Below are 25,800 nucleotides of genomic sequence, written 5' to 3'. Positions count from 1 at the left end.
ATTTAAAAAGGTGCAAAGGATAAAAAATACCAAAGGAGACTGAACCAGAAAACGAGACCGAGACTCCTTCCCTTTTCTACAGCATAAGCCCTTTCCCAAGAAGCGCAAACCCATGGATTGAACAATAGTAATAAGGTTATTTCTAGGAGATTATATGTATTCATATTATCTAATTTCAAGCCAGGAAGAAAGAACTGACCAACTGCTTTTGATAAACCAGCCAGTGAACAGCCTAGGGACCCAGGCAGTCTGATCCCCAAGGACCCAAGAGCATTTTGTTCCTTTGTAAATGGAGTAGCCATAAGATGGGACCGACTGGACAACAGTTAAGAGCATTAATTTTAAGCAACTAACCTGGTAGGGAAGAGCCTGGGTGGTATAGAGGTTAAGCACTGGGCTGCAATCCTCAAAGTTAGCAGTTCAAAAACACTAGTCTCCCAGCAGGACTTTCTACTCTTGCAAAGAGTTCCAATCTCACAAACTCACAAGGACAATTCTGCTCTGTCCTATAGGGTCACTCTAAGTCTGCACTGACTTGCTGGCAGTGAGTTTGGTTCGAGAACCTGGAGGTGTAGTAGGTTGCATGTTGGGCTGCTAACCTCAGAGTTGAAAGTTCAAAGATGCCCTATGGGAGAAAGATGAGGCTTTCTACCCCCTTAAAGAACAACAATCTCAGAAACCCACAGGCCCTTTTCTATACTATCCTATAGGTTGCCATGAGTCAGAATCAACTCAATGGCAGTTAGAACCTGGTATCAGGGAACCTGGTAATGGGTTAAGTACTGGGTTCTAACCACAAGGTCAATGGTTCAAACCCACCAACTGCTCCTTAAGAGAAAAATGAGGCTATCTGCTCCCATAAAGATTTACAATCTCAGAAACCCTACAGGGCAGTTCTACTTTGTACTATACTGTAGTAACTATAGGGTCACCATGAGTCAGCATAAACTTGATGTTAGTGGGTTGGTTTTTCAACGTAGTGTCAGATTCCTGGAAGACCCTCTCTTTTCTTAAAGATTTCCTGAAGTCTCTAAAAACTTTTCTATGTGGGTGGGACTTCGGTAGTAGTATTTGTGTAATTCTGAAGTAGAATCAGAAAGGCTACATGATGCTTTGCTTAAAACAAATTGAGTCCTTAATTTCTAAAAAGTGGAGGAAAACTATGATCCTTTTTTATGATATCCCTTTTTTTGGGGTATATGTAGAAAATTAAACCCAAACCAAACACAGTCATTGAGTTGATGCTGACTCCGAGACCCTCTTGGCAAGGGAGAACTATCCCTGTGTTCCCAAGACAGAAACTGGTTACAGGAGTAGAACGCACCACCCTTTTCCCATGTAGATCATCAGGGGATAGTGATCTGGGGAACTCTGAAAACATTGAAGTAGAAATCATTAATTAATTCAGTTCACTACTTCCTGATTTCTACATTGCCCATGGAGTAAGGTTTTATTCCTTTGTTTTTGTTTGCCTATTTCGAGGTCTCGGGTTGTAGATTTTTCAGAATTTTAATCTCTTCATTGACTATTGACTATTTTGCTGTAAATAGCGATAATTCCTGCCATAATCTTGTGGCTTTTATTAACTTAGAAGTCTCTTTGCATACTTATTTAAATATCTTGTTAGAATAGGTATTTAAAGCATACATTAGATTATAAATATTGGCTTCTGTTTGGAATTTAAGTGTGCCTTTTCCCCCAAGAATGAATTTATTTCACATGTATTCCTGTGCTTTGTTAAACATTATTTACTCTACCTTTAACTTTTCCAATGTAAAGTGAAAATACGTCACTACAATAAGAAAATTAAGAAGCAAAGTCGAAAGAAACTACTTTTGAAAACATTTAAAATATTCAGTTCTTTTGATTAGTAACCAGCCTTAGTACTAGAAAAACTTCAAAGTGTTCTGTAAACATTGGATTTTCATCAGTGATGCTGCAGGCCTTCATTCTCATCTTTCATGCTTACCCATGCAATAACTTCAAAAGGATAAAAAGGAAAAATGGAAATCTGTCAAAGCAACCTTGTGCTCCGGCCAGTAATCTTACACTTAGCTATCATTTATTCACACTAGATAATTGCCTCATTAAACTGTTTTAATAAATACCATAATTAACATTTTGTTACCCAACACCCAAATATTCAGACCCTTCAGAAATGAAATGCAGAGCCCACAGGATTTCTCAGAGAAAATGAGAGAGAATTAGATCATGTCAAATATAGATATCTTCAAAGGGAAAGAGATCATTTAAACTTGCTTCTTACTTACTGAAATATTCTGTGCATATTTTATTGTTTTGTGATATTGCTTGTTATAATCCAGCCAGAGAATGTTCAAAGAACATAAAATCCTACAAATAAATAAATGGTTAATATGAGTACATTTACAAAAAGGCAACAATTAAGATCAAAAGTCTCGACATGTAAGCGTTGATTAGGTAAAGCAATTCTATTTCCCAGTGGTGTTCCAATAACGCTTGGCAGTGGGAGAAAAAATTGGAAGGTTTTACGTTTCATGGCAGCTGCATGTTTTATTTTTCAGAGGTCAAAGAATTTATAAACATTATTTAAATTACTATAGTATCACCAGTTAATCTTCTGGATGATCATGACTTTACAGAATTGGACAGTGGAACATTCTGTGGTCGTTCAGGGAGTTTTAATACCCCCCAGTGGTGTTACTAGGGTTTATATCACCCAGTGTGGTAACTTATATTCTCACCACCAATCCCCTATGGATTTCCTCCTATACTAGACCATAGTTACTCAAACCAAAGTTATCACCATTGAGACAATTCTGACTCATCACGACCCTCTTGGACAGATTAGGCCTGTCCCGATGGGTTTCTGAGACTGTAAATCTTCTCAGGATTAGAAAATTTGATCTTTCTTGTGCAGAGTGACTCGTGATTTTGAATCACTGATCTTGAAGTCAGCAAGCAGTCCAACATGTAATCCACTCTAGCACCAGGGATCATGTCCAGACCACACGTACTCCTTTTATTCCACAGCAAGACACATTAATATACACAGACATAGACATTAGACATAAGATTGGAGTTTTAAAGCCCTGAAGAACAACAAAAGAAGAGAGGAAGAGCCAAATTTCACTTTCAAAATCTCGAGTTTTCCTGAGCGTAGTGGACATGAAAGGGAGATACCTAGGACATTTGGGAGAGGAGCTGGTCACGTGCTAGCACAGACCTCCTGTGAATGCTGTTCTTCAACATCATCGGTCTCCTACCAAACACGAAGAAACTGTGCATTGAGAAAGAAGGACAAGGACATCGCACTGTGCAATAATGGAAAGGGGCACACCTCAGTTCATCCAGATCACCTCCTCTCCCTCGGGGAGGCATCAAACCGGGCTTTTCACATCCTGGATAGCCCACAGCTCATTGCGAAATAATGAGTCACTAGTGCATTGTACCCAGGATGAATAATGGGATGTTTATGTTGAGATGATACGTGTCGGTGAGAGAAAATAAGCCCCCGATCTACACTGAAGTTGAAAGGGAAATGCTAGCTTGGCTTTTAAGGAAATGAGAAGTGATGGGACACGAATTCCGGAGAAAGAGGGAGTTTGAGGAACACTGTAGAGGAACTATTGGAAGGAAGCCTCCAGATCTTCTACCAGAAAGATTGCAGCCACGAAAACCCTATGAAGCAGTTCCATGGACCACACAGGAGCTGGTGACTTGAGTCAGAATTGACTGGATGGAAATAGGTTTGGCTTTTCCCCCTTCTTATTCTTTCTTTCTCTTGAGTCAGGCTGCCCAGTAGAAATGCCTATGTTGTGATTGCTGATGAATACTGGTCCCAAACTAGACTCCTCTGCATAAAACTTAGTCTTTGAAGTCAAAAGCTGAAAAATACAATTGACTCTCCATTTGTATTCCCTAGCACCAGACTTACCAAGAGGAAACAGGCACCAATCATCGCGGCTTTAACCGTGACGTCTAGATCTGCAGGAACGTGAATTCCAAAGTTGTCAGCATTTGTAAAGACGTTATTTACAAACCCCGACCAGTATTTGGAAATCTTCCCAATCGTAAGTTTTTCGTTGACAGTCTTTACCTGTGAAGAGAACATAGAAGACATTGGGGATGAAAGTAAGAGATAAAGGGCTGATTTTACATTTCTTAGAATGTTCACATCATGAGAGAAATGAATTACTTTATTGTCTCTAAATGAACATTTGATATTATTAATTTATGTAAGAATAGCTTTGCAGGTTTAACTTCCAGCCTACTTTCCTGTAATTTTGTTTTTCTAACACGTCTTAATTCTGTTTTCTTAATATATTTTTTTGTAAGCAGTTAGTATCATAGCAATGCATGCTTAAGACCAGGCCACCACCAGATGGCAGTAGGTACATGGTCTGATGCTAAAGTGACACTCCGAAGTTTCACTTTCTGTATGGTGATGGCTTGAGATTGAAAACAGAGAAGGGTACTTAGCGTTTCTGTATACCATGAATACCAAGACATGATGCCTAAGTTCTCCTCCATCATAAGGAATGGGTGCGGTTAGGACAGTCCACTTCGCAAAAATATGCCTGGTATTCTGTGTGAGTAGTGTAGGCTGGAGCCCGACACACTGGTGGACGGACTGGCCTAAGTGAGGTGTACATGAATGACAAGTAAAGGTGAACTTTAAACAAAGTCCACCTCATCTGCCTAAAATGAATGTTTAGGTAATGCTGTTAAAATAAATCCACGCTGCAACACATTGAATTTGCTACTACCTGTTGTTTTTAACATTCAGATTAGAAATCTATATAAGATTTTTAAAAGATATTTTAAGAGTGAAGTTAGCCAGTCTTATGAATATAGCTTTTAAATAAGTGCTATTTAAAGCACTGAGAAATTGTTATAAGTAAGGAAAAAATAGCCTTGCCTGTAAAACACATGAAACACACTGAACAAACTTCAGGAAAATTTTATTTGTCAGACATGATTATGTTCAATTACTAGCCCTGCTTTTTAATACTTGGGCTTGTCAGTATTTTTGTCTTCTGGTAGTTCTTTGAGTTACTGCCTTTGGAATTATGAATTATTTATGATGGGTATATATACTATGGGCTTATTCTGTTATTTCACAGGTTTATTATTTTCTAAATTTATTCCAGGTAAATTTCGCAGGGAGCACTGGTGGTGCAGCGGTTAAGCACTTGACCGCGAGCTAAAGGATTGGAGGTATGTGCAGTCTGCTTCCAGTAAGGCTACAGCCTTCAACACTTTCTCTTTTTTTCTTTTTTGAAGCCTTCGCCACCTTATGAGGCTATTCTACTCTTGTTTTATTGGACTGCCAAGAAACAGAATCTGCGCTAGGGCAACAAGAGTATTTCATGAGTTGAACATTTAGGATATTATTACATTGCAAACCATTATGATTAATGTGAAAAGATCTTTCACTCTGTCCATCATACCTCAAAATCCACATCTCCAAAACAACCACATGTTGCACAAGGACCAACAATTTTCAAAATATCTTCTTTGTTTGCATTTTGGATCGCGAAATTAGGCAAAAAGGGGTCCCACTTCTGTGTAACATAACCAACGACCGTACCAGGAGGAGCTTCAATTTCTAACTGTAAGAAGAGATCCCGAAATCAGTTATTTTAAGCTTGTAATGTTCTATTTTTACTCTAATGTCAACTTATCTCTAAATGTACTCTTATGAAATTATTTTTGTATTTGGCACATCATTCTAATCATCTCCTAGGAAAACAAAGACTTGCTTTTGCTGTCGTTGCTTTTCTTTTCTTAGTTTAGTACATTACAGAAATTATATACATATATGTTTGGCCCTTGTTAAGTCCATGTTTTCATGCTATTTAAAAACAGGTTCATATTTTTATTTTAACCCCACCTTCACACACAACATGCCCCAAAGTGCACATGCACCATGACTGTCTTCTAATACTTTTTCTTTTTCTCTCTCTGGTGCCATTTCCCCCCCAAGTACCACAGTTGGTCAAGCATCAGGAATAAAATCACAGGAATAACCACACCTCACACTTTCCACTCCTTCTCTGTTCACATCATAACCAAGCATCTGTTTGGTTTCATTTACCAACTACAAAGTGTTTATGAGTTTTCTTCCTCTTCAGACTGTCAACTTGAAATTTTAACTCAAAGCAAGTAGCTCTTAAAGATGGATACTTATGAAACACCAATTTGATAGCTGATTCACTTCTTCCAAAGTATTTACATTTCCACACTTTTTCTGACAATTTTCAGTGTGTTTGGTTTGATTTTGGCCAAACCAATGTGATGCTGCCGATCTCATGGTGTAATTTTGAAAGAACAGAGCCGGAAACCATTGCCAAATACCATTTTTCTTGAACATAAACGGCACACAGACTTCCTCAGGTGGCATGCACAGGAATAAAATCAACTACATCACTTGAAAGAGGTGATAGAGAAACTCAATACCAGTCAGAACAAGGGCAAGAGCTAACTGAAGAACAAACCATGTATAAACATATAACTTGAAACTGAAGGAATTAAGTTAAATCTGTAAGAGCCAAAATACAACTCTGAATATATCCCACTTGGATTTAGAGGCCATCTAAGAACAGATTTGAACACTGAACATGAGTGACCAAAGACTAGACTAATTGTGAGGTTACATCAAGGGTATCATATATAGAGAAAGCAAAATGACATTAAAAATACAGGAAGGAAAGAAAAGAGTAAAATGGATGTTGGAAGAGATTCCAAACTTGATTTTGACAACACAGCAGTTAAAGCCAATGAAAAGCCCAACCAAACTCACTGCCATTGAGTCAATTCTGACTGACAGCAACCCCAGGGCACCAACTAGCAATGGTCCTTTGGGTTTCCAAGCCTGTAATGCATTACAGGAGTGGAAAGCTTAATCTTTCTCCCTCAGAGAGGCTGTGGATGGAGTCACCACTACTGAACCAGGGATCCTCAAAGTGAATAAAAGAAATGATGAAAAAGATCTGAAAGGAAGAGTTCAAAGGGAGCTTCGGAAAGCTAGAGTAAGAACATCCTCAGCATTTCTCAGGGTGAAAGAAATGAGGAAAAATATCAAGCCTCAAGTTGGCATATTGAAAGATTTAATTGCCTCATGTATGCGAAAACTGGATAATAAATAAGGAACACCAAAAAAGAATGGATACATTTGAATTGTGCCGTTGGTAAAGAATGTTGAATGCACTAGAATGAATAAGTGTATCTTGGAAGAAATACAGAGTGCTCCTTAGGCGGCGGAGGGAACTGTGCCCCCAACTTTGGGCCTGGTTTCAGGAGAGAGCAGTGCCTGCAGAAGAACACCCTTCTCGGTAAAGGAGAGGGGCAGCGAAAAGTAAAACAAGGAAGACCTTTGTAGAGATGAATTGATAGTGGCTGCAAAAATGGGCTAAACATAACAACACTTGTGAGGATGGTGCAGGCGCAGGCAGTGTCTGTTGTAACAGGGATGCTATGTGTCAGAATGGATTAGACAAAATCTAATAACTGCAAATTCCGGACTCACTACCATTCAGTAGATTCTAGTTCACAGCAAGCCAATAGGATAGAGTAGAACTTCTCCTTAGGATTTCTGAAACTCTGAATCTTCACAGAAACAGAACAGTCTCATTTTTTTCTCCCTCAGAGTACCTAGTGGGTTTGAATCACCGACTTGGAGGTTAGCAGTGCAACGCCTACCTAATACAAAGAATGACAAAAGCATTTGGTCAACATGTAGCCATTCCAGGAGGTTGTATATGATTAAGAACCAATGCTATTAAGAGAAATCCAAGCTGTACTGAAGGCATTGATGAAAAAACGGGTTCCAGAAATTGATGGAGTATCAACTGAGATATTTCAACTGACAGGCGCAATGCTGGAAGCATTAACATGCTTGTGCCCAAATATCCAAGGACATCCATGTGTCTGCTCATTGCAAAGAAAGATGATTCAACAGAGTGTGGAGACCATTGGAAAATATCATTAATATTACATGCAAGTTGTCTGTCTAGATAAGATAGGCAGGATAAACAATGCGGAGGAGAAAACAACGGGACTGATGGTTCCAGGGGCGGACACGGGAGTTGGGGAGCCGGGAAAGGAAATGGGTGTTAACAAACTCAGGGACAAGAGAACAACAAATGGTCTAAAATCGATGGCGAGGAGGGCATAGGATGCCCGGTGGGGCTTGATGAAGGGCAATGTAACGGAGAGGAATTAGTGAAACCCAAATGAAGGCTGAGCATGACAGTGGGGCAAGAGGAAAGTAAAAGGAAATAGAGAAAAGAACTGGGAGGCAAAGACATTTATAGAGGTCTAAATACAGGCATGTACATATGTACATATATATAATGAGAGGGGAATAGAACTACGTACTCATATTCCAAATCTGATCGTTAGCAGATTTTTGCAACTGTTTCTTCTTATCTTTTGTCTTCCCCATAAGCAAATGAAGATCCTTAGGGACCGACTCCTCCAGGCTTTCCTTCAGTCACTTCACCATGGTCGACTCCACTCTGAGAATGCAGCTCTTCCTTAGTCACATTTTGAGTGTCCTTAGACGACACACGGGGCCCATCCTCTGACACAATCTCTTACAGTGTTTTGCTTCCATTCATTGGGCCTTCAGTATCTGATGGTGGGTGGAGGCTGTACATAAGGCTTCCAGCAGCTAATTTTCTGAAGTGGGCAGCCGATTCCTTCTTTGTTGTCTGTGTTCTTAGTCTGGAAGCTATGCTGAAACCTGTTCACTTTGTGTGACCCTGCTGGCATTTGAAATACCTGTGACGTGGGTTCCAGCAACACACAAGCTACCATGGTATGACAAACTGACAGACAAGTAGTGGAGAAGTGAAACTCCAGAACTGGAACTATTGAAATGGAACTGGGCCCATGATTGGGAAATGTGCATTATGCTAGAGAGAAAAGCTTGTAGGGTGGGTTCTGGGACTCTCCAACCCAAATTTCACTAAGGGAACACCCTAAGAACTACCCTGCCTCTTTCTGGACTGACAAGGACAGTGTTGGCGCTATAGTTAGATGTCATTGAGCCAGTTTTGCTTTAAACGGATCCTTTTCACAATAAAACTAAACACTCTCTGCTCCTGCACCATCCATAGTTTTTCTTATGCCTAAGTTCACTGTTGCAGCCAACGTGCCAATCCATGTCAAACCATTAGGGTCTACCCCTCTACTTCACCAAGCATGATGTCCTACTCCAGCACTGGTCTCTCTAGAAAACATACCCAAAGTATGTCAGGCAGTCTTGCCATCCTTGCCTTTAAGGAACACTCTGGCTATACTTCTTCCAAGCAGATTTGTTTGTCTTTTTGGCATTCTGTGGTACTTTCAATATTCTTTGCCAGCGCCACAATTCAAATGCATCCATTCTTCTTAGGTCTTCCGTATTCTGTGTCCCACTTTCACATTCATACAAGGCAATCGTAAATACCATGGTGTGGGTCAGGCACACCTTAGTGCTCCAAGTCGCAGCTTTGCTTTTCCGTACTCTAAAAAGGTCTTGCGAAGCAGATAGCAACAAATGCTGGATAGCCTTGGGACGAATGGGCGGACAGAACACCGCACTGTGCTCATGTCCAAGCTGCACGTGGATCAAGAGGTAGTTGTATGAGTAAAACAAGCGAAGACTCCATGGTTTAAAATGAGGAAAAATGTGTGTGAAGGTTGTATTCGCTCACTGTCCTTACTCAATCTGTATGTATCACAAAACATCAGAACAGCTGGGTTATATGAAGAAGCATGAGGCATCAGGATTGCAGGAAGAGGAGTGGTAGTAATCCGCTTTCTAATTCACTCTTCCTGAGGGAAAGTCCAGGGAATGGTCAGAATTTATTGGAGGCTGAAACTTTGTGTAGTCCTTTGGGACTCCACTGTAAACGGTTGTTGTTAGGTGCCATGGGCTGGTTCGGACTTGAGCAGCATAAGGGAATAGTGTTCGGTCCTGTGCCATGCTCACAGTTGTTCTTAGATCTGAAACTATTGTTGCAGCACTACGTCAAGTCAATTCAATTCCTACAGGGTCCTCCTCTTTTTCACTGCCCCTTTTCTTTTTTCCCCTCTTAATCGTTTCATTAGGGGCTCATAAAAATCTTATCACAATCCATGCATACGTCAATTGTGTAAAGCACATTTATACATTCATTGCCCTCATCATTCTAAATAGGAGTTTTTAAAATCATTTTATTAGGGGCTTATACAACTCTTATCACAATCTATACATACATCAATTGTGTAAAGTGCATTTGTGCATTCATTGCCCTCATCATTCTCAAAACATTTCCTCTCCTCTTAAGCCCCCCGGCATTAGGTCCTCGTTTTTTCCCCCTCCCTCCCTCGCTGCCCCTTTTCAAAACATGATGTCCTTCTGCAAACTCTGGATCCCTGCTGGTGCAATGGTTACCAGTCAGCCTGCAGCTCTGAGAAAAAAGACAGGCTTTCTCCCCGATGAAGAGTTACTTTGTTAGAACAACCTCATAGGGGCAGCTCTACCCTGCCCTGAAGGGTCACTATGAGTCAGTATTGACTTGATAATAGCAAGAATTTTTGTTTGTTTGTTTACCAAGCATGCTGACCTTCTTCAGAGACTGTGCCTTCCATAAACATAATACACAGCACTTACTCTCTAATACAGGTGTCACTCTGAACACTAAGGTGTACTTTGTCCACGGTATAGTATTTTCACTTGCCTTGCATGCATGCAAAAGCTTGAGGTGTGACTGCAGAAGAATGGATGCATTTGAATTACGGTGATGGCAAAGAACATTGACTATACCATAGTCTCTCAAAGCAGTAAACACCTGTGTTGGAAGGAGTTCAGCCAAAATACTACTTAGAAATGAGCCTGGTGGTATTGGTCTCCTGCACTTTGGGCCTATTCATAGTTTGTTGAGAAGGATTTCCTGTTTAAAAAAGTAGAGAGGAAGCAGAAAGGAGGCAGACTCTCAAAAAGATAGATGGACACAGCGTCTCTAACCGTGGAACCCAAGTTAGGAAAGACTCTGATGATGATTTAGGATCAGGCACATGGGGCCTCATGGAACCAAATACTCATTTTTAAAATTAATTAATTAATTTAATATGTTTATTTTCTTATTTATCATTTTATGGGGGCTCTTACAGCTCTTATCACAATCCATATATGTATATATTGTGTCAAGCACATTTGTACACTTGTTCCCATCAGCATTTTCAAAAAATTTTCTATCTACTTGAGCCCTTGGTATCAGCTCACTTTCCCCACTCTTCCTCCCTGATGAGCCCTTGATAATTTATAAATTATTATTATTTTTCATGTCTTACACTCACCGCCATCTCCCTTCACCCATGTTTCTCTTGTCTGGCCCCCTGGGAGGTGGTTATATGTAGATCACTGTGATCAGTTCCTTTCCTTTTCCCTCCACCTTTCCCTTACCCTCCTGGTATTGCTACTCTCATTATTGGTCCTGAGGGGTTTATCTGTCCTGAATCCCCTGTGTTGCTGTGAGTTCTTATCTGTACCAGTGTACATGCTCTGGTCTAACTGGATTTGTAAGGTATAATTGGGGTCATGATAGTGGAGAGAGGAAGCATTAAAGAACTAGAGGAAAGTTGTAGCTATCATCAGTGCTGCACTGTACCCTGATGGGCTGGTCTCTTCCTTGTGACCCGTCTGTAAGGGGATGTCCAATTGTCTAGATGAACTTTGGGTATCCACTCTGCTCTCCCCCTCATTCACATTGATATGATTTGTTCTGAGTCTTTGATGCCTGATACTTGATCCCATCGACACCTGATGACTCACGCAGGCTGGTGTGCTTCTTCCATGTGGGCCTTGTTGCTTCTCAGCTAGATGGCCGCTTGTTTGTCTTCATGCCTTTAAGACCCCAGATGATATACCTTGTAATAGCTGGGCACCATCAGCTTTCTTCACCACATTTGCTTATGCACCCATTTTGTCTTCAGCAATTGTGTCGGGAAGGTGAGCATCACAGAATGCCGAGTTATTAGAACAAAGTGTTCTTGCATTGAGGGAGTACTTGAGGAGAGGCCCAATGTCTGTCTGCTACCTTAATACTTAACATATAAACATATGTACATAGATCTATTTCCCTGTCGTTACATATAACTATATTTACATATGTATATGCCTGTATTTAGACCTCTATAAATGTCCTTTGCCTCCTAGTTCTTTCCTCTATTTCCTTTTACTTTCCTCTTGCCCCACTGTCATGTTCAGCCTTCATTTGGGTTTCACTAATTCCTCTCGGTTACATTGCCCTTGATCAAGCCCCACCAGGCATCCTACACCCTCCTTGCCATGGATTTTAGATCACTTATTCCCCTGTCCCTGGATTTGTTGACACCCCTTTTCCTTCCCCCAACTCTCCCTCTGCCATGTTCTCCCAGAAATGTTGGTCCTATTGTTTTCTCCTCTGGATTATTTATCCCACCCATCTTATCTCGATAGACATGCAGAGACAATAATTAGCACAAAAACAAGACAAAACAAAACAACAAAAGAAAACTAAAAACCTAAGACAACAACAACAACAACAACAAAAAGACAGGGGAAAAAAGCCTATAAATACTTTCAGGTCTGTTTGTTGACTTTTAGGAGTGTTTTCCAGTCAAGTCTGATGGGGTGCCACTCCCTGACCCCAGAGCCTATTTTTGGTGTTCCCTGAGGACTTCATTGCTTTGTTCTCCTTGCTGCTCCGTTACACACCTTTAGTGTTTCACCTCAGTGTGGTGGGTCAGATAGGGCAGGATTCCTGCACTGTCTCCAGTGTTGGTCCCCAGAGCACTATGGGTCAGTGAGGGACGGTGTGTCTTGTGGTGGGGCTGGTCCTATGGTCCTCTCTGCATTGGCTGCTTTGAGCAGGAATATCATCCTTGGGGCTTGGTCAAATATTCATTTTAAAGACATCTCTAACCCAAACTCTCTAGTTGCTTTTTTTTTTCACCCAAAGCTACTAATCCCTTTCTTTACATTTGAAGCTTAGTAGATTTGAATTCCAAAATGTGTGGTTGGGTGAAAGGGCAGAGGCCATCTTGTAAACCAGTCTCCATTGATTTCTATGAAATGGGGAGGGAATAGTCAATCAATCAATTATGATGAACTCATATGTAAAATAAGCTAATAGTGATCTTCTGTACGTCTCCCTCCTCTTCTCTTTACAAACCTCATTGTACATATATTCTAAGTTACTTTTCTAAAATAAAATTTTTCTCTATATGCATATGAAATAATTGCATACATTTCATTCAGATATGTTCTAACACATTTTACATTATTAAACTAACTATCCCATCTTGAGTCTTACTAAATTTCCAATAACTACCAGCATGGGAGTGAAGCTCATTGGATTCTATGTATGAGAACGTTAGCCATCTTTTCCATCCTGAAAAATCAGATGATTTCCTACAGACAGATAAGGAATTTGCTTCACTCTACATTGTTAGAAAATTCTCCACCATCCATATACAGATTCATTTCCAGAGTAACTTTATGTGGATCCTCCATGGAGAACTTGTCAAGTAAACTGCTGTGGTAATAATCACTTTTAGTGGAATTAATACCAGACCGGTCCCACGGAATTGAAGATTAATGATGTCCCAAATGTCTAACTGTTCCATGATACTCTTTAGCTCTATTTTTACCTCCATCCTCCCTTGAGTATATTCCCTTATGTTCCCCGGTTCTGTGAATCACTGAAATGACCCACAGAAACTCAGAAAACATTGAGTAATTGTCTCAGGTGGTGCTGGGTGCGATTCACCCCAAACTCAGAAGTTTGGGCAGAGAGCCAAATGTAGGGTGCAGAGCCAGAAGCTACCAATGTGCCAAAAGATCACCGCAGGCTCTCTTACTTGCACCAAGCCTCAGTCAGTTAACAGAGGTCTGACTTTCCAGGTGAGGTGCTGAATGTTTGGCAATGTGTGGGGGTGGGGTGGGGCCACGTATATCCAAGGGAAACAAAGAGTGTGGCCTGGTTCATGCCTCGCTCTGCAGTGGTCTTCAAGATGTCATCAAGGAAACAGTATGGTTCAGTTCACAGTCTCGACTAAGGTCAGGCCTTATTCATGTCCTATTCTTGTTTGGTAGTAGAGAAGGCTATCCAAAATGGGACAATAGCCACAGGTGTATAATGTCCAGAATTATAATATATCACATAAGGAATTATGGCTAGAAAGTCCATATTAATTAATTATGACTCAACTGCATCATGCCAATGAAAGTTATAATTGCAGATCCATTATATAAGAAATACTTATTATTTTTTAAGATAAAAGAAATGGATTAATCCTTTTAAAACAATAAGATTAATGATCCTGAGTATTGCATTCTCATTAATGATTATAATTAATATGTAAATGGTGTGCTAAAATAATAATACAAAACTAATCAAACAGCGTAGAATAGTGTTTTATCCCTTAGTGTTTCCTGAACTCGGCTACAGCTAGAGAAGACAAAGACTTGCTCAAGTGTGGAGCTCAAAGACATTACAATTACATGCCTAGTATAGAGATCCAGGAAGATGTGTCTCATTTAGATGATGCATGAGCTGTCTTCACCAATTAACATCACGGAAGCCACCAGAGGCTGTGTCTAGGAAGGCAAAAATGTTAGTGAATCATCAACTCCTTCAGCTGCTCCAGTCCGTGAGGAGTGACCTGCTGATTCAAACAAGTGAAAGGTTAATTATCCCATAGCTCCAAATGAATGCCATTGAAGGAAATACTTGTGAATCTTTCATTGTGGAAAAGAAGAGAAAATCAGGGTGAACGACTCACCTCCTGTAGGTAGCAGGGGCACCAACAGCTGTTACACCTCAAGGGCCTGTTTACTGTGATCACTTCTTGACCGGAGTTGTCTGTGATCCGCAGGGTGCAAGATCGCAGTGTGGAGCAAAAAGTACGATTGAAACAGATGCTTTCCTCCACCGCAAAGTAGATTCTTTGTCCCAAGCTGTTTTTAATCTCATATTTATTGGAAGTCTCAGTGCCAAGTATCACTAATGAAGCAAGATTTTGTTTTGTCAAAATGTTGCTATTACTTTCTATGAAAACTTTCAAATGAATAATAAGAGAAAACAAGCAGAGTGACTAATCAAATCAAGTATAAGGCATCTTATTCACACAAATCTAATACCTTGCTCTACATTTTGAGAACTTAGTCATGAAAATCAAAGTGAATTCTGAGAACATATGAAGGCAACTCATTTATGGATTTTGATTCCAGATTTATGAGTTACTTGGAAACATGCAGCACTATTTTTCTTTTAAAGAGCCAGTGCTGTAAAGAAGTATCTCCTACTGAGAATAATTCCTCATTGTTGTAAAAGTTATTGGGACAATTTATAATGATAGTAATGATTTTGTCTACAATCTCTCTGGTAATATATCTATAGCTGCATGCTATTCTGCTGTTTATTTTAATTTTGACATATTTTAGGAGTGAAACAATATTAAGAACAGAAAACACTCAAGTAGACAAATTACCAGCACCCATGTAAATTTGTTTATTGTTACACAATTTGCTTATTTGGTGACTAGCTGATGAAAGATACAACTAGAAATCCGTTCAGATGGATTCTTTTTATGTATTTTTAACCTATATTTCCACTTTTGAAATCTTTAAGAAAATTTAGATTATTAACATCCATGGGAATATTCTAATAAAATACTCTTTCTAAGATTAAAAATGTTTTAGAATATCGATGTTAATGTCATGAAATATTTGAAGAGTTTTATGTTTTTAGATTTATCTAGATTCATAATTTACTTTCAAATGTAGTTTAAAAGTAGACCCACTACTCTTTTTTATTTAATTTTATTCCACATTTAATTAGCTATAAAATATTTAGATTTAAAGAACTTTCTTAAAACCAAAATATTTTCAATTATTTAGTAAGTGCAGAATATACTTACTTCCAAGAAGCTCCACCTGCTGGTGTATAATGATCAGGTCCAACTGTTCCAGGGTGGCATAAAGGAGACAAAAGTATTACATCCAAACACTGAAACATTTGGAAATACTGCTATTCAACTTTTTAACATACTGCTTAAATGTAGGCAATTTTCATTTCTCTATCAGGAGAATAGTTGAAAATAGCTAACATTTTAGAATGCTGAAGAAAGCATTTAATAAGATGCTGTTTATTAGAGGAAATTCTTCTGAGAACATGAAACATTCCAAGACAGAATTTCCATGAGTAAGAATCAGAACTATGGTTAATTCTGAAGTATCTGTACTAATAGAAAATAAAAGAAGATTACAGGAAAAAATACTTTCAGAAGATTTTTAAACACTGGCTAAACATTAATGCTTATGATGCTTGAAATTTTTTTATTTCAGTTTTTAAAGAGACGGAGCAGCCTTGAATGGGGTGACTTTCCTCTCAGCACTTGACCAACTACTTTCCTTCTTGGCCAGTGGCATGGGCTATGTTCTCTAGTGGATCCTGAATCCTGAACTGTGCAGATAGACTAACTTGACTGACTGCCTGGACAGAGACAGATCCACTGGCTGCGAGCGAGACAGAGAAGCAGAGAGACAGAGATTTAGAACAAGGAAATGCATCATGCAGTTGCAGAGGGTGCCAAGTTTATGGGTCATAGGTCAGACCTAACTCACATAGCTGCCATAGAAGATTAGCAGTTCAGATGACTGGCTGCTGCCTCAGAGGCGAATAAATCTGAAGAACTAGTGCTCACATCATGATGAATCAGATGCAGACTCCAGATCAAGGAAGTGAGTTTTGTTAGGATATCTCAATTTTAATGGGTACAGGGTACACCCCTGAGGGAACTTCTTTTACAACTGAAGGAATAGGTGATCACATCAAATCAGATCATGGGAAATGCATCATTCCAGAATGGCTACACCACATCACTACATATCTGACAAACCACATCACGATCCAACTGAGAACCATGGACCAGCCAAGTCTGTAAAGCATGCACTCTCTGAGTAAGGACACACTAAATAAAGTCACACAGCCATCTAACATGATACAACCAACTGGTGTCCAACACACATAACAAACTATCACAAGAAGTCAATGGACTGGCCTCAGATATGTGCTTGCATCTATATACACAAACATAATAAAACTAGAAAGAAATATTCATATCAACTAGTTGTGTGTCTGTCACTGGTCACATGGTTATAACCGGTCTTTAGAACTACTATCTTCCACTATCCTCTTTACAAATTCTGACAACACCCTCCAACATCTTCTCTGCTGAGTTTCATAATTCATTTTAATGGCCACACAGAACTCAAAGACCAGACTCATAAGTATGGGATTTATTAAGGAAATTAACAGGTCACAGTTGAGGATCAGAAATGCTCAGGATACAGTTCTTTCCAGTCAGGACAGCCTCTTTTCAGCCAGACCCAGAGCCACACCTCTCTCTGGTCCTCAGTCTCTCAGCCACTGCCCCTTGTCCTCTCCTCTCCTTGGGCAATGCTACAAAGCTCCTTTACCTCTGATAACAAATGCCAAGGGCACTTCACTCTACCATTAGCCCCAGCATAAAGGTGCTCAGCTTTATCCTCTCTTGGTCAGCAAACTTAGCTCTGAGGAGTAAGTGAATGGTCACCCTGTTCTGCCAATGGCTCTCTCATTTGAAGTTTTATTTGCTCTATGGACCAGGACGACCGCCACTCTGGCTCACGCTCTAGCTTTAAGCTCTGCTGCAGCCGCGTCTCTATCACTGCTCTGCTGCTCCTCTGGTATCACAGCTCCTTTTCCTGGATTGACGGGGTGCCATGCTTAGGGATCTCAGGGTCCAAAAGAGGTGCTCCACTCCTGGCTCTTCTTTCTTAATAAAGTGACAGGGTTCATTTTAAACCCAGTTGGATGGAGAAATGGACCAGCCCCCGTGTTAAGAATTCCACACATACGCTCTGCATGATCCTACTCAGTTTGTGGGGATTTACAAAGATGATGACTAAAAGAGCTATAGCAAATAAATCATTGCACGGAAACATGACAGGACAAAGGGACATTCTAAAGAACCCCCAAGATTTTAGACATCTTCTTTTGTATAGACCTTTACTATGTAACATCACTCCTGCAGAGTACAGAATCGCAGGGTGAGGCAACAAAATATTTTTGAGTGAATCACTGCAGGTGATAGTGAGGAGCCTGTGAATTAGCAGCCTGCCATCTGACTTGCTGATGTTCCATCTCCACCTCCTGATTCCTGAAACCTTGAATCTGACTATAGGAAAAACGGTAAATCATGCTGGACTCTGGTTTATAATATATACAATTTCTAGAGAATATTGTCTCAACCCTTCAAAGTGTTACTAGCTACTTAACACCATACTTCCCTCTTAGAAGGTCATTCAATTATTCTGTCAAGCCAGCTGCTACAGCATCATGGGGAACAGTCAGAGTAGTGAATTCCATGAGCACAAAGCTATTGCAAGACCTCATTTGTTATAAAGCGAGTCTTTTGAGCAGATACAATTCTGTAGGAAATACCATGGTGGTGAAGAATATATTCTGTGAGTCCTGGGCTGACAGATTTGGCTGAGCCTCTGTATGTGTGGAAGGCAAATTCCTATCCTAAGTATCTATCCCAGTACAAATGAAACACTGCCCTTTCAGTAATGGAAGCTGTCCAGTGTAATCAATCTGTGAGCAGGCCACCGGTCACCTTCAACCATGTGTCCATAGCGGGAACTCACGGTTGGTCTCTGTGGCAAGCACACTGGACATTTATCCATTGGCCTGGTGAGTTGAAGCCCATGTGCTGAGCACATGTGGGGCTTCCATCCCTGCCACCATGCCCATTTTGCTCATGAGCCCATTGGCCAGTAACAAAAGTGGCTGGGGAATGAGGAGAATAACTGTTTTCTCTGTGTGCCATCCTATCCAATTGATTGTTAAAATCTTCCTCTGCCAAGGCTACCCTTTGGTAAGCATCCTTATGAGACACAAATATGTTCACTTCTTTGACCCATTCAGAGCAGTGTATTCAATTATCTATGCTTCATGTGTCCTTGTCACCAGTTTTCCTTCCAAGTCCCTGATCACCTAGCCAGTCTGCCAGCTACAGCGTATGCATCAATGTATAACCACACTTCTGACCGTTGATCCTTGTAAGTGAAGTGGACAACAGATATACTGTGCAAAGTTCTGTCCGTTGGAAAGATTTCCTTTCACCACCGTTCTTCAGGGAGGTCACAGGAAGGGGCTACAGTGCTCCTGCTGTCCACTTTCGAGTGATGCCCTTTGGCAGCTGTTCTCCTCCCAAGAGTTACAGCCTTGGGAGCCCTAGAAGAAGTTTTACGCTGTCCTTTATAGAGTTATTATGAGTTACAATTAACTCGATGGCAGTTTGTTTTGGGTGACACAGTAGTTAGTGCATGTGGCTGCAAATGGAAAGATCAAAGGTTCAAATCAATCAGCTGCTTTTTGGGAGAAAGATATGAGAGTGTCCTTCTACAAAGATTAACAGCCTTAAAAATCTTTTCAGGGAATTTCTACTCTGCCCTCAAGGTTACTGTGGGTTGAGATCAACTCCTAAAAAGTGGGACAGGGAGTACACGTTTATCTTACTAGTAAGGCTAGAACCATGGGCACGTCTTCCTTCTGAGCTCCAGTCAGCATCCTATCACTGATGGAGTGGACTATAGTAATTGTACAAGGTCAATCAAGGTTCCTGCAGACTAAGTCATAGCATAGGGCTGGGGAGTGGTTAAGCCTCTGAGTGGAAGTGTAGTGCTGACCTGCGCACTGAAAGCCAACCAACTCTGGTGATCCTCGGAAACTGAAATTGAGACAAAAAGCATTGAGCAGATCATTAACTCTGTAGCAGGTACAAAGTGATGTATTAAATTGCTGAAGCAATGAACTACATCCAGAACAGCTGCTGGGATTAGAGTTACCTCATGGTTAAATTTAAGATATCCAGTAATTTTCAAAATTATCTATCTATCTATCTATCTATCTATCTATCTATCTATCTATCTATCTATCATCTATACAAATATGCATATTTTCACAGGTCAAAAGCCTAATTGGGGATCTGTGGGATCCTTTTTTTTTTTACTCTTTTAAAAAAAAATCATTTTATTAGGGGCTCATACAACTCTTATCACAATCCATACATACATCAATTGTGTAAAGCGCATTTGTACATTCATTGCTCTCATCATTCTCAAAACATTTCCTCTCCACATAAACCCCCGGCATTAGGTCCTCATTTTTCCCCTCCCTCCCCGATCCCCCCTCCCTCATGAGCCCTTGATAATTTATAAATTATTATTTTGTCATATCTTGCCCTGTCCGAGGAGGTCACATCTAGTTCCTTGTAGTCGGTTCCCTCTTTCTTACCCACTCTCCCTCTATCCTCCCAGTATCACCACTCACACCACTGGTCCTGTAGGGATCATCCGCCCTGGATTCCCTGGATTTCCAGTTCCTATCTGTACCGGTGTGCATCCTTTGGTCCAGCCAGACTTGCAAGGTAGAATTCGTGTCATGATAGTGGGAGCGGGGAGGAAACATTAAGGAACTAGAGGAAAGTTGTATTTTTCATCGTTGCTACATCGCACCCTGACTGGCTCGTCTCCTCCCCCAGACCCCTCTACAAGGGGATCTCCAGTGGCCTACTCATGGGTTTTGGGTCTCTACTCCGCACTCCCCCCATCATTCACTGTGGTAAGATTTTTTGTTCTGATGATGTCTTATACCTGATCCCTTCGACACCTCGTGGTTGCATAGGCTGGTGTGTTTCTTCCATGTGGTCTTTGTTGCTTCTGAGCTTGATGGCCGCTTGATTACCTTCAAGCCTTTAAGACCCTTAAACTCTTGATGATGGCATGAATATTTGCAATCCCCTCAAATTTGCAATGTTGCGTTTGGTTTGTGCTTTTCCTTGGTAGAAACAGTTGTAATGATTTCCACTTGGCTCCTCATGCCATAATTGCCCTTACTCCACTTATCAGATATTTAAAATGGTGATTATTCAGTTGCTGAGGATATTTATTCCAATTATGCATTCTGAAACTGGGGAAATCACTACAGGAAGGGGTTAGGAATTCAGTGGACCCATTGTGAATTGAATCTGAGCTAAGACTCCATTAATAATCTGATCTCCATATGCCCCCACACTGGGGGGGCTACAGTGATGGATGCTTTGGACCTCTTAGAGTTAGTGCCAATTCAGAGCCAGTATTCAATAATCCATGGGAAACACTGGTTATTTTCTTTCCCACAATAGTCACTCTTGTTCGAGGTCATTGATCTCTTTGGGGAAGAGGTTAACAATGTACACATTTGGTAGTGTAGTAGGAGCCTTCCTTTGTGGGATCTGGCACCCCCTTCATGCACTGGCTTGTGAGCCTGTAAACTACCTCAAGTCTTGCAATTGATTGAAGGACCATGATTCTGTGTTCTGGAAATTCAAGTTAGACTGTCATTCACTTCATGTAGAATTCTTCTGCTTATATCAATCAAGTAAAGTATTTAGTAGGTTTCCTGTCCATTTCACTCCTAGGGACATGCTGTCTAAGTAGCCAATATGATAGAGTCATAAAAATCAGACCATTCTAATTACATCTCTGACTTTGCTGTCCATTAAGATAACCACTCACATCTTTGTTAATTAAGAGCTGACACTTGGCCCATCATAGGTCCAGTGTGCCCCATTGTAGTTAGGTGGCTTTACTCAGAGCAGTCCCCTCTGCCAAATCTGACTTACTTAAAAGAGCAATCGCAGCCATCATCACCGATGCTGTGGTTCCCTATGCAAATTTGCTCCTTACCTTTGAGGAAAAGTGTGTCCTCGGGGTAGTTCATGGGTAGGTCCGTGTGTCTCACCCGATAAATTTATTCCACATGTCGGCTTCCAGAAGGCTTTGGATACCTTCTACGTGTGCCCAGATGGGCGTGCTACTTCACCGTGGGAAGCACCACAAAATCAATGCTTCACTGAACTGACCAAACCAAAAACTAGACCTTGTAACTGAAACACTGAACACTCTGCTGAGTGGGCCCGCATCACGAAAGTCAAACGGACCCAGCTTTCTGTTCCTTGTACCATTACCCCACAACGTTAGTAGCCATTCCCACATATAGTCTTCAGATTAGACAAACTAAGCCATTCTTTTAGAGTGTAGCATTCCTCTTCTTAGGTCACAATTTTGACTTCATTTTTTGTAGTTCACTGGGACTTATGTCTAGTCACCAGCCCAGAAGCAAAAATGGATGGTAGAAGTGGGTGCTGGAAACATTCAGCAATGTCTTAACATCTACTTCAGGTTCTATGACTTCAACTTGGATTTTCCTACCCTAATTGCCCTTATTCCACTCGTTAGGGATTCAACGTGGTGGTTATATCAGTTGTTGAGTATATCTCTTCCAATTATGCATTCTGGAACTGGGGAACAGGAGGGGTTCGGAAAATGTAAAACAAAACAACTCACTGCTATTGAGCTGATTCTAACTTAGCGATCCAATAGAACCAAGTAGAACTTTGAATAACAGCGACTGTACATCTTTACCAGAGAAGAGAGGCTCATCTTTCTCCCGCAGAGCAGTTGGGAGGTACCAGCAGCGGACCCTAATGTTAGCAGCCCAGTGCATTCCCAGCATCCCCCCAGGGCTCCCACCCAGGCAAGGTCCCAGGTGCCATGACAGACAAAGGTTCTGAGATCGTGGCTTCTTTTGCTATTGGCAGGAGTGATTCAATGGATTTAGCAGCCCAAATATCCTTATCTTCTGGATTTTCTACCCAGATGTCCCTCCTCCTCCGAAGTTTCAGGATCTAATTTCTGCAACATTCGATGCTATTTGAGGTTAGCAGTTCAGTTGGCCTTGTAACTTAGCAAGTGTTAGAAAAGTATTCTGGACTTGATTTCTGCAATACCAGTTCTGCTACTACAAAAATGAAAACTTTCAGGCCCAATCACTGGAGCTGCGAGTCTGAGGCCCTGAGCTCATTTCTTTCTTTTGCCCTTTCATCTAGTCAGAGTAGGACTAGCCAACCAGCTTAATTAAACTTCTGATTTTGACAAAATTGTAGAAAAGTACCCATCACTTCAAGCCCTGTTTCTTACAAATATACTTATTAGTGGTGATATTTTGTTGATTTCTTTTGCCATCTCATTATCTGGATTGGGAATGCCCTCTTTACTATTCCAGGCAGTTACCATCACCTTTATGACTAGCCAGATTTGAGATCCGCCATAGAAAAAGCCTCGCAATTGTTTTCTTTCTAGAACTATTCTTGTTATCAAATGTCTTACAAGAGTCCTTCAGAGAAGAAAAGCCAGTGACGCCTCTCTGTGGCTGCTAGACTCTGACTTTCAGGGACTCCGTGTACAAGAGAACCAAGCACGGCCCACTCCTGGGCGAGCAGCACAATCTTTCCTGCATGGGAGGCCATTCTGGCACCCATTGTGTCAATCCATCTCCTTGAGGGTCTTCCTGTATTTCACCAACATTTTACAAAGCACAATGTCCTTCTCCAGAGGCTGGTTCCTCCTGGTGTCCAAAGTACCGGACACAAACCCGGACCTTATTTTAAGGAGGGTCCTCCCTGCATTTCTTCCGAGACCAGTTTGTTTATGCTGGCATGTAATGACATACTTAGTGTTCTTCGCGGACAGGAGACTTCCAAGCCACTGCTGCTGCTGGGTCGTCCTCATCGTCCAGCTTTCCCGGGCCTGTGAAGTGACCCAAGACGGTGGCTTGGCTGAAGCACCTTAGTCTTCAGAGTGACATTTTGCTTTTATCAACTTAGAGAAATCTTTTCAGCATATTTGACCATATGCTATCTTCCAACATGGTTGATTAGTGACCAGTCCTTTTTGGTATGGTGACACTGAGTCTTCTGTTGATGTGTCTTACAGTATTCACTAGTTTGTCTATAGAAATAGGATCTTTATTACCACTTGAGGATGTGTGCATGCAGCCTTGGTTGTGCTTTAGTTAGGTGCTGGATATTGAATAAGGAAGACTGAAAAAGAATAGGTGCGTTCAAATTAGGTTTTTGTTGAAGAATATTGAAAGTACCATGGACTGTCAGAAGGACAAATACCGTACATCTGTCTTATAAAAGGCACAGCCAGAATGCTACTTAGAAGGGAAGATGGAGAGCCCTCACATACCTGGGACATGTTATCATCACAGGCAGGTCCCTGGAAAAGGACAGCAGGCTTGGTCAAACAGAAGGGTATGGTAAACGAGGATGACTACCAAGGAGATGGATAGACTCAAACAGAACAATTGTGAGAATGGCAAGGGACCAGAAGGGTTTCCACAGGATTCTGTTGTAAATAGGGTTGCTGTGAGTCAGCATCAACTTGACAGCAATGAGCAACAACACACATGGGTATGCGTGCGCAGGCGCAGGCGCACACATACACACACACACACATCTATTGGACATAGGCCACGCCTCTGTGGAAACTTTCCTAACAACTAATTGGCTGATTAGATCATATCATATCCGGGGATGATTATAACATTATATAAATGCCAAATTACATCATGACATAAGCAAACCAACCACTGAGAAACACGGCCCAGCCAAGTTTACATGACACTTTAGCCATTACCATCATAGGACGACTCATTCCTCTTAGTGATGGAACGCCTTCCATAAATCTGAACAAGATTATTCCATACATCTTGTTCTGAGCCACTTGGGGCTGGAAAAACAGAAAGCTTGCTTATGCCAACAAAATACCAATTTAAGGAGGAAAAGAGTTTTACCACTAAATGCATGGCATAATAAAATTTGTTTTATACAATTAGAAATGAAGTAATTTACAGAGATACATTTTCTGCAGATTTCCCTTACTGCCAATGAGTTAGGGCCTAGTCAGAATGACACTTTAGATAGCTGAGACATATGATATTAAAAGTGTACACAATAAACATTGCCTTTTTAAGGGAATAGGAAAAATATGCTCTTAGAATGATTTTTCTTCGGGCATGTTAAAAATTTCATATTCAGTACTTGAAAATCCACCAGGCAACATCATGAACATGGAATACAGTGCTGATCATTGTATTTTCTAAGACTTCATTTTTCCTGCCTCACCTTAACATTTTCTGTATGTTGTTATATTTGTACATCAATAACCAACCCCTTTGGTACCTGTTAAAATCAGACAGGGTACCTGTTAAAACTAATATTTGGTGTTGCTCAATGGATTCACAAATTTGAAGCTACATGATTCCTCTGAGATGGGAGTAACTAATATAATTTCATCTATTTCAATCTCATATTGATAAAAGTGTGAGTATTTCCTAAGGATGAGCAATTACTTAAACATTCAAACATTTTCCCCTAATTTTTCCTCCAAGTGAATTTATGATCTAAGATATTTCAAATTTTATTTTGACAAATATAGCAACAACCCTAATTTTTAATGTAAATTAGCGCAAGTCTTTTTTTATTAAAAGCTTTTTACTGGTACTGGTAAAATAGAACCAGTTCTATTTTCATGAGGGAAATAGGGGTTTGTGGGAAAAGAATGGGTGAGCCTTACAAAGAATATAGGTGAGTATTTAGCAATGGATCTAAGTAGGAAGAGATGGGGAAGAACTGTTGGTTCATGGTTAAGATTTGACTTTATGTGTTGGGCTGATAACTACAAGGTCAGCAGTTCAAACCCACCAGTAGCTCCTCAGGAGAATGCTGAGGCTGTCTGCTCCCATAAAGATTTGAAGTCTCAGAACCCAAGGAGCAATGACTCCGTCCACCAGGGCTTCTCTGAGTCGGCGTTGACTCGATGACAGTGAGCTTGGCTTTGACTTTTTCTCGCCCACACGTGTCTGACAG

General features: G+C 40.7%; 1 protein-coding gene across 1 annotated transcript; it reads right to left on the bottom strand.

Moving 5' to 3' along the window:
- Window positions 1-2,283: 2,283 nt before the first annotated feature.
- On the bottom strand, window positions 2,284-15,976 carry PLSCR5 (phospholipid scramblase family member 5; the record flags this gene model as incomplete). The annotated part of the gene is made up of 5 exons (XM_030886947.2): window positions 2,284-2,352; window positions 3,917-4,078; window positions 5,433-5,594; window positions 14,779-14,999; window positions 15,916-15,976. Coding segments are annotated over 5 exons (645 nt in total), but the record flags the coding sequence as incomplete, so codon positions are not given.
- Window positions 15,977-25,800: the final 9,824 nt, after the last annotated feature.

Source organism: Echinops telfairi, unplaced genomic scaffold, assembly GCF_000313985.2.
Source record: "Echinops telfairi isolate 266 unplaced genomic scaffold, ASM31398v2 ScPeMD7_4225;HRSCAF=4972, whole genome shotgun sequence".
NCBI lineage: Eukaryota > Metazoa > Chordata > Mammalia > Afrosoricida > Tenrecidae > Echinops > Echinops telfairi.
The sequence above is the reverse complement of the archived record's forward strand: the minus strand, read 5'-3'. Positions and strand labels throughout refer to the sequence as shown.